At 28.4% G+C, this 13,494-nt stretch overlaps 1 protein-coding gene across 2 annotated transcripts; it reads left to right on the top strand.

The window, feature by feature from the left end:
• Window positions 1–4,485: 4,485 nt before the first annotated feature.
• On the top strand, window positions 4,486–9,976 carry LOC124361496 (spaetzle-processing enzyme-like). Of its 2 annotated transcripts, none has more exons than XM_046815552.1 (6): window positions 4,486–4,581; window positions 5,018–5,146; window positions 5,842–5,968; window positions 7,102–7,283; window positions 8,140–8,235; window positions 9,629–9,976. In XM_046815552.1, exons 1-6 carry the CDS (start codon window positions 4,488–4,490, stop codon window positions 9,961–9,963), a joined length of 963 nt encoding a protein of 320 aa, XP_046671508.1. In that variant the 5' UTR covers window positions 4,486–4,487; the 3' UTR covers window positions 9,964–9,976. The 2 variants fall into 2 exon arrangements, with proteins under 2 accessions (XP_046671508.1, XP_046671509.1); XM_046815553.1 differs by having other exon boundaries at window positions 9,775–9,976.
• Window positions 9,977–13,494: the final 3,518 nt, after the last annotated feature.

Consider the following 13,494-nt stretch of genomic DNA (forward strand, 5'->3'; position numbering starts at 1 on the left):
TTCATATTTTTGGAACCATATTTGTCTATATAACAGCCGCGTCAGTTATGCCAAACGCAGTGTTTTTATCTCTTACATCTGTGGTAACACATTAAAATCAAACGAATTAAATATATAAATAAAACTACATAGAAGGAACCCTGCCTGTAATTGCATTAACTGTAGATGGACTATACGTATATAGCTAAATATCATTATGTGTAGTTTTTTTTACTACAATATTTTATTATATATGCTATACTTGAGTACAGCATTTCTTGGAATTTAACCAGGTGAGTTCCAAGAAAGTAAATTGTGGCTTGTTATCTCAGCTGAGTCGACCTTTATTACCAAGAGCGGAACCCCCAGTAACAAGTTTATCCTTACACGATGGCATTGTTTAAGCTCCAATATACTTATATAGTAAATGTTCAAATTTAACAGTGGCTTGTTATCTCGGATGCGTCAACCTCGATTACTATGAGCGGCAATCCTCAACAAGTTTATCCTTAACACGATGGCAGTGTTTGAGCTCAAATATACTTATGTAGTAAATGTTCAAATTTAACAGTGGCTTGTTATCTCGGATGCGTCAACCTCGATTACTATGAGCGGCAATCCTCAACAAGTTTATCCTTAACACGATGGCAGTGTTTGAGCTCAAATATACTTATGTAGTAAATTTTCTCATGAAATACAGGCTTGTCATCTCAGCTGAGTCGGCCTCAATGAACAGGAGCGGTAACCCTTAACTTGATTGCATTTCCTGAAGTCAAATATACTTATATAGTCAATGTTTGATTGTACGAGTGGCTTACTTTCTTAGCAGAGTCGACCTTTATTACCATGAGCGTGAACCCTCAATAAGAAGCTTATCCTTATACGATGGCAATGTTTGAGCTCCAGTACACTTACATAATAAATCTTCTTAAATTATTTCTCGTGCACTGATCTTCAATTAACAATATAATTATTACACACTATCCGATTACACTCACTATATCCCATAGTTTAAAACAACTAATAGGTTTCTTAGGAAAACACTGAAAAGAATGAAATGTTAAAATCTGTATGATGTTAAAATATATGTTAAGATTAAAATTTTTACCGAATGTTAGTAAAAGTTGCAGTAGTATTGTTTTTTTAAATATTGTTTTAATTATGTTTATTTATATTATTACACCAGGATTTCCGCTCTGGTGTATTCATTAAGTAAACAAAAAGTGAGTACAAATAAACATATACATTTATATAAAAATATATTATATTTGCACTTTTATAACGATCACAAGTTTTGTGAATTCTCCACTTTTGAGGTTTTGAGACTAGAAAAATTTAAAACTTGTTTTCTTTTATAATTGACCTGACGGGTGTATTGCACCGGTTCTAAATTAAAATTTCAAACATCTATTTGATTGTACAGAGAGTTTGGTAAGTAAATGAAATGTTCGTTTCGTTTCGCGAGACTAGATCTTAATTTCTTACAATTGCGGGAATAAATCTCATTTGCATCGATGCTTAACGGAAGAAGAATGCAACAGTTTTTTATATTCCATAAACTAACAGAAATAAATAAAACAGATTTGCAAACAAAGCTTTATAATCAACCAGCTTTATATTCAGGTTTTATTGAATTCCTAAATTGAATCTGATGTCAATATAGAATGTCCTTCAATGTAGTGTCTAACTTTTCGAGCTGGTGATTCTGAAAAAGTTGGTTTTCAAACATATTCTTAATTTAAGTCTACAATACTATATTTTCATTGAAGTAAATAAATGCCAGTGCCTCTAAACGTATTAGTACCGGGAAGAAACATATTTTATCAAGCATCATTATTCGGATATTAAATAGACTATTGATAATTTTATTTTTCGCAATTCGTCATTGATTAATATAAGATAAAATTTAAAGGCTGTACTAAATTTTACCGTTAATCTTTAAACTATTGTTAAACGTTACTATTTATAAATTGTGAAAAATGGGTTTTAATAAAAGTATTACACAGTCTTTCTTTGTTTTAAATTATGTTTCATCAAACCTTTATTTGACTAATATTATACAGCTTATCATGGTTGATTTATTGGTAAAAATATTTCAACTGAATCCTTCGATCTTGATAAATGTGTAAAATAAAATAAGTTACTAAATTAGTTATAAAACTTTATAAAACGTAAAAATATGAACATTATATTTTTTATTTTTAAAGGAAAAAGTAACTAACAATCCATTTATCACTTATTTTAAAATGCTTAAGACTTAACACATTTATCCAAGATTGATATACTACATCAGTAATGCAAATAGATTTTTCAATACAAATCAATTTCAGGAATTTTCAGAAATTGCACAAATTCCTAACAGTATCTAGTTAATTAATCAATATTATATATCGACCATGGAGTGTGGAGTAAGCTACTTTATTCTAACCAATACGTTTGCAGGGTTATTTCCAATACAGGGGTTTCATTTCCTGACAATTACAAGCAATAGTGTCATGTTATGTACATATATAATAATAGTTTCGCCACAGTTATTCTGGTTCGTGTTTATTTCCCGTATACCAGTCAATAAATCTTAGTATTGTTTATCTGGCAATTACAAGCAATAGTGTCATGTTATGTACATATATAATAGTTTCGCAACAGTTATTCTGGTTCGTGTTTATTTCCCGTATACCAGTCAATAAATCTTAGTATTGTTTATCTGGCAATTATAAAATAAAATATAGAACAGATGTAACATGATACTATGTACTATCCTACAATAGTATAAATAATAGCTGTTTTGAATCTTTAATTCCCGAGTTATTTAAGAAAGTAATTTATTGGACTGTACTCCAAGAAATTAAGCCTGCCTACTTCAATGTTGATACACAAGGAAGTTTATACTTATTTAGTTTTCCCATGTTGCAGTTTTTTGTGATGGGCGATTGATTTAAATGCATTTAGATTCTTGAAATAATACATAGAAAATATGATAAAAAGAGTGAACATGTTTTAGAAAGCTGCATACATGTTTATAGAACACCTTTGCATATATTCCAAGGAAAAAATCCCTTAGTAACAAGCGATTGCAACTACCAGTTTTTTCGGATATTGAAATTAAATTTACGTCAAAAATGTTGTTGTTTACCTGAAAAAGCATATAGAGTAGTGTAATAAGATTGAATTAAAGATAAGTATAATAAAGTAAAACATTTTATATAGTACATTAGTAAAGTTATTAATGCCATATAAAAAGAATCTCATTGAAGAATTCTGCATTTAATTATGTTGATACTATGACCGTCAATCTCAAATTTCTTACACAATAGGGAAACAGTTCATACATAAAAGATTTAGAGAATGAACACAGATATTAAAATAATTGATATCTGGGATTATATCTATTTTAATATTTTTACTTAACTGGGAACAATTTTAAAATTGAAATTTGCATTGTCAGATTAACAATAAAGCAGTTTTTTCAATCGATTTCCGATTTATAGTGTTTTTGGAGTCTTACAAATATTTAACATACATACCAATTATCACTTTCTTATAAAAGTACTATTTTAAGATATAAAATTTTTTGATTTGTTACATACCTTCAATTTTTAATTTTAATTTCCAAATTCAAATAACAACTTTTAAAAATATTCTGTGAAACTAAAGAGTTTACTTTCAACTTTGGTTGAATACTCTTAAAAAAATATGAACACAAACAGAACACAGAAGAAACCATTTTATACTCTAATTTTTTTTTCATTTCCCCTAAAAAACAAATCCTCTTACAAAATCCTCTAAGTACGCATTTGATATATAAATCCGAAGGATTGTCTCTCAAAATTCTCAAAAAGCCTATAAAATGATACAGAATAAAGTAATCGAACACGAATAAAGAGACATTCATATATTAAGCAGACAAAGTTAGGGCCACATGGCCCTTTCTTAAACTGAAAATTTATCTACAATAAATTAAATAAATAAATAAAATTATAAGTCAAAATAAAAATTACTTATTTTTAAATAAAATAGGTGTAATATTAAAATATTTTATCATTTAAGTGAACGTATAATAAATTTTAAAAACTATATACTCATGTAAACCTCAATTAATTTATCAATTAGACTAATTAAATGCAATTATATTTTTTAATAAATCTATAAAGAAACATATATTTTTACTCATTATTTGAGTTACATTGTAGAGATTGTATACGAAAACGATATTAAAACACGTTGAAGTTAACCTTCCTTCGAATGGTTTGAAAGAGTTGGAAGTACAATATAACACATAAAGCAATGAATTAAAATATACAAACAATGGGCTTAAGTTGAGTGTAAGTAATAAATTGTTGAAACATTCATAAATAGTAAATAGCGCGCAGAATAAATAAACGGTTACTACTTAAAGGTAAATTTAAATTGTATGCCAATTATTTGAATTTAACTAGAAATGAAATTAACGGTAATCTTACTCAGCTCATTTAATAGATTTAATTATATTTATGTCACCACTTATCACAATGCATGGTAAGCATTCGCTAGTAGTAATTTTCTTCAAATTTGTATTTAGTCTTTGCTTAGTATTTACAGGTCCCAGTCAAGATTTTAATGAAGGTATGTTTAAAACAATATAAAAAACTGCAGTATTTTTATATAAGTAATTATTCATAAGTGTGGATGTGGTTACGATAAATATGTGCTAAAATGTAGGTTTTAATACGAGAAATGTGCCTTGTAAATGTATACAGCGTCTAAAATTAAAATATTTTTTCCAGTAAATATTAAATAAAATTTTTTATTTACGATTAAAATGTTAATAACTTACTCTCTAAAATAACCCATGAGATTCGGCGCTTAAAACAGTTCCTGTTGAAAACCATACTTATAAAGCAACCTCAAGACGTTTTTATATGGTGTTGTATAATTTTATAATACATGTGTCTTTTTTAATGCAGGTCATATAAATACAAATACTCATAGTAATAATAATATTTTTTATTGGATACGCTCATTATTACGAATTATTGTTATATGGTTTGTGATTTTATAGATTTACGATCACATACGAACTATCGCCTGATAAATGACAAGACATGTGGACTAGTTTTCCATAATCGTATCGTTGGCGGTAAAAATGCCCAAATTGGGCAATACCCTTGGATTGCACAAATCAGATTGGGTGAGTGTTTGGTTTGTATTAAGAACATATTAATTAGTATTTTACAAATAATTTATAACGAAATCGTAATGTAACATTTTTATGATTTGAGGAAGCAGTTTTTATGGATTTGATCAAACAGCAAATGCAATGCATTTATTTATAATAGCTTGAGAAATATAATTTAAAGTGTTAGAAAAAAATTATTAGGTTTTGAGTTTTTTTACATGGCAAGAGATTGCCTTCCGGTGGTATTATAACAGGACGTAATATATAAAAATTTTTCAATTTAAAAAAAAGATTGCTATTATGACTAACCAATAAGTTAGAAAAAGGACCGAATGAAAACCATTCAAATGCTAATCGAACTTACCTATTTCTTAGGATATAATTGAAAATGTATCTTGTATATTCAATGATTAACAGCTAAAGCCGATTAAGATAGATTTATGTGTACACATTAAATAATATACGTTAAGATAATATGAAAAAATATTTAATAGTAAGTATGTTTTAAATGCAGTTTATGACGCAGGAATAACGATTTATTTTCTTCCCAAGCCTGAATAGCTTTTGGTTATTAAATTTCAGTTTTCCACCGAATATGCCTTGTACTGTCAGCAATTTATATTTATAGCATATTTCCGCTGATCTACTTACACCATCTACTTTTATTGTATTTACTTATAAATATGATACAATAAAATATTCCTTAGGTTTGATTGGAAATGACAACTCAAGCCTTGATCTCTGGTTTCTTGACTTACAATGTGGAGGATCGATTCTGAATAGTCTTTATGTTTTGTCAGCTGCCCATTGCTTCACTAATCCTAATTCTGATAGGTAAGTTAGCAATATCCTACATGAGTATTACATTACAAGGCAAATCCTCTAAAAATAGCTCAGATACACGTAATATAAATTTATTTTATTATTACTTAGAAGTTTACAGTGATGTATCAACACTGTAAACTTGAACATAATTGACGAGGTGAGTATAGCAAACACAATGTAGTGAAACTTACCATAAGAAGTAAAGAAATTCAAACCAAATATTATACATCAGTAAACATAGAAATTAAATCGCAAACTTTAACCAAAAATTAACAAATTTAAGCAAAATATTTAGGTTATTTTATCTTTAGCATCAAATATTTATGATGTTATGTAGTGTTTCATATTGGCTCCTCAGGCACTGCAAGTGTATAATTTGCTATACATGCAATTTAAAATTTATTTGCTAAATATTTATAAGAGAAAATATATGCAAAATTATTTCAAAACTTAAATAGTGTTGTCAAAATATAGGTAAAATAAATAATGTAACTTCTCAAGAAAGAGTTTACGGTTGTAGGACTGGTACAGTGAGACACGAGGTTTTTTGGGTATTCGACTTTGATGACGGGATTAAAATATGGGTACGTTTGAGTTGACAATGCATCTCTCGGCGTCCTAATGAGTATGTTCTTCGCTGTTTAATTGATGGTGTTTTATGAACATAAATTCTTTCATTTACAAGTCTGCGTGGGATTATGCATAAGGAACTCTAGGTTATGCATACAACCTTTAAAAGGCCATAGTTTTCATATAACATGGTGTTATGAATTAAACAATGTCGTTGAATTGCCTCATTTATAAAACAGATTAGTTTCCTATAATTGAGTCATAATTTCACAGAGGACGCAACCCCTTATATGCAAAACACAAAGTATAATAATATGTATTATGCATGCAGTAAACATGACAGCTAATCCAGTGTACCAATCATTATTTAATTACCGAATTACTATGGTATTAAAACAGGGTTGGTTGTGGGCAACATATAAAATGTGATGTACCGTGAGTATTAGTTTGTAATAATTTGTACTGAGAGTTAATTTGAATTTATAAAACATGTTATGTGTCACATACTGTAAAAAGGATAACTCATACTGTAGAAAAGAATAGGATAATATTACGAATTGCTGTTGTTCCAGGTTTGGTGTTGTCTTGGGAGAACATACTAATAGTCGAGACCCAGACTGTGAGCTGAACGTGTGTGCTCCGAGTATACAGTATAGGAACATAGAGCGAGTCATTATACATCCTGATTACAATTATATAGAGCAGCTTAATGACATTGCTTTAGTTCGACTAAAACATCCTATTGAATTTAATGGTAAAAGTAAACATCTGGTTTTACCTAGTGATGTTAAGGCTAAGAAACTCACCATAACACTTGTGGCTATGTTGAAACTCCTTGTGCCCAGGTGGTTTTTGGGTCAATTTGGAGATGTTTTTGTTTATAAATTTACAAGATTTAAGGTTTCCTAACTCTATTTTTATTGAAAAAATAATATTACGCACTTCTGTGACTTAATTGCTATTCTGTATTTAATTAAAACATATATATTTTGTTCACCACATAGACATTTTTATATCTGAACAAAATAAGTCAAAAACACTATTGCAAAACTTTAATTACTAACTAGAAATAATGAATTGTTATTAGTATGTTACTTAAAGCAGTAAAAAATATATATTAGATATGATTTCTAATTTCAAGCACAAAAGTGAGTATGGATTGGTTGAAAGTTTGTATGCCACTGTTTAGTTAAGTAAAGAATATGCCTTATCGATAATTGTGAGACATTTTACTTTCATACCTACCTTATGTTGTGCAATATTGAGGCCTCACTAAGTGCAACAAATAGTTATTTGTTCAAATAGCAATGTTTGGACAAAATATGTATGATGCTAGAGAAACAAGATTCAACGTAAAACAATTATACATTGGGAATAATGCAGCTCTATTATTTATTTCGTCACCAGTTCTATAAGCAGTTGTCCTTTCATTAATACCAGACTTGTATATTTACAGTATATTTAAAGTTCTGATTTCTAACTCCTTTGTAAATTAAAGGACAATAACCTCAAAACAGTATCCAAATTCCTTTATACGGTCTATAGTTTAGACTTATTTGTAAACTAATGTAAATATAAACTAATATTATCTTAACATATTCAATTTGCAGATTATGTGAAACCAATATGTTTAAATACTGATGAGAAGGCTTCAAACTTTACAAACGAATATATGGAGGTCGCAGGATGGGGTGGAACAAATGCAGGTAATTTTGAAAATCCATATTTTATAAAGGCCTTAGAATATGAGTAGAATTATCATTATGTATAATAACAAAATAAATTGTTGACTAATACAACTATTTTAAGAGATTGCATTATAATTTTATTTATTTATGTTGTAAATAATTACTAACACGTTATAATTTACACTAAGATATGATATCAGAATACCGCACTACCATAGTTACTACTATAGTTTTTGTGGAACTTTAAAATTATTACATATGTATAACTCATTTGATTGTTTGATTAACCAAAGTTGAGCTATGTGACTCCTGAAACAATCTTTTAAGATCACTTGCATATATTATTTATTATACGTGTATCATATATTCACAAAAAAAATAAAGTGGTAGAGTGAACCCTCTTTCCTATTCTCTTTCCTAAAGCATTTAAGAAAATAAGTGATAGCTTCACCATTTTAGTCCAAAAAGGTTTCTTTTCTGTTTTGAAGACACAGCTTCTTTTTTTTTAAATTGGTAGAGGATAGAGAACTGTAAAATGCTTTTTTGATGCAAAAAGTCCAATGTCGTTACTTAGTATCCACTTTTATAAAAATGTAGTTGTAAGTTAATAATTAATTATACTATGAAGTATAATCAAGTTGAGACTACAAACATTAAAATTAAAGTACGCACAAAAACTACATTCTGTCGAATCGAGTTAACCTTTTCTTTATTTTTTATCTCTAACTGTTTAAAATGTTGCACAATTTTGCAATTAAAGTTAATAAATGTGTTACATTGGATTAATAAATGTAAACAAAGCATTTTTCATTATATTTCTCACAAATGTGTAGTTTTTAGATGTATTCTTTCTAATATGTCTCTTGTCAAACGATGTATTGTTGTCTTTCTCAAAGCATCTTAATAGCTATAAACTTTGAACCCATAAAATGGAAAAATGATTAAAACATGGTCCATGAAATAATTAACTTATTCTTTTCGTAATAAAAGCTTGAGGGTGGTTTAAAACTTCATATTGTCTAATTTGAATTTCAAATTATGAGGCACATTTTAGGGGTGGAGGAATTAACTAATATTATTGTACAAAATTAATGAGTTAAGTCATCAATTCCAAATCAATAAACATTTTTTAAGTTTTGAAAATATATTAAAATTTGGGTGTGTGTTTCTTAAAGTATCATTACAGCACAATAATAAATTCCAAAGTTAAAATTACCTCTCTATTTAAGTTATTTGTATAGTGAAAGTTAAGTTTACGAAAAACCGTTTTAGTAGTGTGATTTGAATCAACATTTTAGGAATAATTTACTTATGTATCTTACTAAAATGGTTTTACCTAATGCAAAACTGCATTTTAAAAGGAAGTTTTATTTAAAATATATTTTATTCCAACATGTTTTATTTCTTTCAGAAAAGAGATTGTCGGATATCCTTCAGTCTCTTAAGCTTAAAATAGCACCAGACAATTACTGCTCGTCATTATATAATAAAATGACGAGACATATTTCTATAAAAAACGTCTTTAGAAACCCTATTATATGTGCTGGAAATGTAAAGGGCCAAGATACCTGCACAGGAGACTCAGGTGGCCCTGCGATGAAGGTTTTAATTAAGGATGGACAGCCTAGGTATTTTCTCATCGGCATTACATCATCTGGGTCACCTGTCTGCGCCGAGGGAAAACCAGCTTTCTTTACTGAAGTTTACAAGTACATCCGATGGATACTGGACAACATGCAGCCTTAAGAGGCAATACAAATAGAGAATAAATAAAAAAAAAATATATTAAAATATATATATTATTGTGTGTTATTAATCTTGCTGTCGTCTCTTTTGTATATTTGCGTCCAAGGATTATATCGTACTTACTACAATGAAACCACCGCAGATGGTTTGTATGTTATCTTTCTAAATCAAAAATTATTTTTATAAAAAGCCTAATTTAAAACTTTGACAAAACAAATGGAATATTACTCGTTAATATATTTGATAATGTGTAACTAAGTAAAAAAATAGTTTAAAATTCTTGTGGTAATAAAATTTAATCTCTTCAGCGTATTCTATATATGATCTATATATGAATAAACATAAATACATATTGTCGAAAACAAACTCTTTGTAACTGGTAGTTTTAAACTTCATTATATATATTTTATATATACTGTATATATATAAATAAAACTTTTTTTCCCTATTTACAATAATTAGTTCTATTATGGTGCATGTTTAACAACATGATTTGAAGTGTACCACAATTTCTGATCTTTCTGTAGTGAGAATGTTAAAAATTGATTTGTATAGTTGTCTGTCTGTATCCCTGTCGACAGGACACCTCCATAATTAAATGACACATATAACTGAAATTTGGATTGCAATTTCAGCGATGTCTGTTATAAACCACGTAGTGTGGCGTACTGTTTTCTTATCTGGTAGACAAATTATGTGGTCTGATATAACCTTATGGTAGGAAAAAACGTAGTTGAACTTACATTGTAATTGAATACGGATCATAACCGATTCTGATTACATATTGTTGCTTTTATATAAATGAAAGAATGCGTTGTTTACAGTGGAAGCAATGATTCCATATAACGTAACTGTTATTAAAATTAATTCGTAAATTTCAATATTAATGTCAATGTTACGTCTGATTTGAGAGCGATTCATTATAAATGGTTTAAATGAACGAAGTATTCGTGTATAATTTAGTGAATTGGATGGAGGTAGTAATTGCATCACAAGTCATTTACGCAGTAATATTTTTCGTGACGAAAACAGGAATGTTTGTAACGAGTTTGCGGGACAATTTAATCGTGACCAGACTCCTTCATAAGAACCGAGAGGGCTGCGGGTTGGCTCTATTTTATTTTAAGTCAAGGTTTTATTCGCTTACGTGTTTAAAAAGTTTTATATAACAAAGTTTCTTTTTTAATAGTAAGTGGTGTATTAAAAACAAATTATAACTCATACAAAATCTTTTCATATTTCTCAATGATACATGTAATAACCTATACAAATGTTTAGTTATCGTTTTAAATAGTAGTTAGATATTAACAAGATAACGTTATTTAACTGATGAAAATGTAAATGCCTCTAAAAATCGTGGGGAAACATGGTTTGGCCCTAGAGGTTTTGGACAGTTTTGAATTAATTGATTATAATAAAAATAAAAATGTGCTTATTCCGTGAAAAAACATCTAAAACATAATTATTCAGTTATATTTAGTATTGGTTGTATATTATATCTTAGTTATAAGTTATAGTTATACTTTACCTTCTGCACTATTGTCAATGTATGGTTTAACAATTAAACTCAAAGTCTTAGTAATTTAATTTCTAAAACTATTTTAGATTTTCCTGCTGAGGAATTTCTTTATTAACTGTTTGTTTATTAATTTACAGTATATACATTTACAAGCTCTATAATCTCTTGCCAATTTGTTAGACAGAGCTAATAAAACCCAAACTCTTTACAACTATTGATAGTACCTTTTCGGCTTTCAACAAAATGTTTTGATTTCGGTAACTCCGGACGTTGCGATATTATGAAGATGTTCAACTATTACGGCACGCCATTGCGAATCCTCTGTTACTTAGGTAAATGATTAGACAATATTACACATCATACTTGGAATACAATCATATTATGGTTTAGAAGTATAAATTTCCCACTCTACAAGATCTTAGAATAGACTGAAATAATGTAATAAAATATTCTTGGTTAGTGGTTAAAAGATCGCACGTAAAAATACTTTTCTCGAAGTCTAAAAAAGGTCCTAAACTCATAGTGAAATATTTATAGTTAAATCTTTATTTTTTCATAGTTAAATGTACCGTTTGCATTAAAAAATATGATTGATTTATGCACACTACATTATAACATTGAATTGTACAAAGGTACAAACTAAAAGTAGTTAATAAGTCCTCTTATAATATTTTTGAAATTACTTTACATATCTTAACTTGTTAATGACTTTGTTAGTGTTTATTGTGCAAATTATTCACTTAAAAGGTCTGATTCTTAACATTTCTTTGCCTCGTGGTCTTAGAATAATAATAAAATGTTTTCTGAGATCTGCAGATTAAGTTTAACAACAAATAATTTCATAATTATTAATATTAAATTGAATTCATTACGAATAGAAACAGTTTATATATTAACCATAATTACTTAAAAACTCTTAAAAAGTTTCAGAGAACTTTAAGAGGAGTCAATACTCTTCAGTAATCTCTTACAGCTATTGTGATTTTATAACAGTAATTCAAATATAAAAGTTCTTCCAAAGTTAGACAGTTTCGGATAACTTTAACAGCATGTAATTTATAATGAAACTTTTATTACTTGTCAATATAACAATGTCATCTATTGTGGTTCGAAACTTTTGAATCAGTTTAAAGTTTTGTAATCTCTACTTTGGGGATGTAGTGGTAATGTAATGGAACGGCCAGTAACGGCTATTTTTCTCGGTTTAAACTTAATAACTCATCATGGTATTCTTAAGAATTTTACACGTACCCCTAGAGATCACAGATTTTTTAATTGCTCAATAAAGTTTTAAGAATTCGTTTTGTATTATTTACCATTATACAGTAATCATTGTTAAATCGTCTTAAATTTACCCCGTTACCTTCAAAAAAGTATCATAATAAAATATCTTTAAACTAAACAATGAAATTGGTAAGCCCAATTACGTAATACGAAATGAGAATACAGTTACATCCCTTATGCAGTTAAATTTATTAAAACCACGAAAATATGTTCTAAGTTATTATTAAAATAATCTACATTATTACGAAGGCAACAGCTTTTTTTAAATAGTATTCTTATCTTCCCGATCAATCATTGTAATTACTCTTAATAAAAAGATCATGGAGATTGAAAACTCACATCTAGGTGACTGCTAGCAATGCAATTTATATTTGCCCTCACGAAGGCGAAATGACTTAGAGGCTTGAAGTAGTGTATGAATCGTACAGTGAATTCAAAAATGGTGCATGTCATTTCATGGGATTTGCCTTAGTGTCAACAAATATATTTATCTTGGATTTACAGGTAACCGTGAGAGCAATAAGAATATGGGAGAATACATAAATTTTTAAACAAACAACATAGATCGTATGCTTTTTAACATGTAGAGTCTTTTTTCATAGGGTAAAAATTAAAAGATTGTATAATTTGTCAAAAAGATGATATTTCCGCACAATCATGCATTGTAATACCAAACCTAGCTCACTAGAACATATCTGCACGGAATTATTTGAGCATTGCTATTAAAC

The sequence above is a fragment of the Homalodisca vitripennis genome, chromosome 4 (assembly GCF_021130785.1).
Source record: "Homalodisca vitripennis isolate AUS2020 chromosome 4, UT_GWSS_2.1, whole genome shotgun sequence".
In the NCBI taxonomy this organism is placed as follows: domain Eukaryota; kingdom Metazoa; phylum Arthropoda; class Insecta; order Hemiptera; family Cicadellidae; genus Homalodisca; species Homalodisca vitripennis.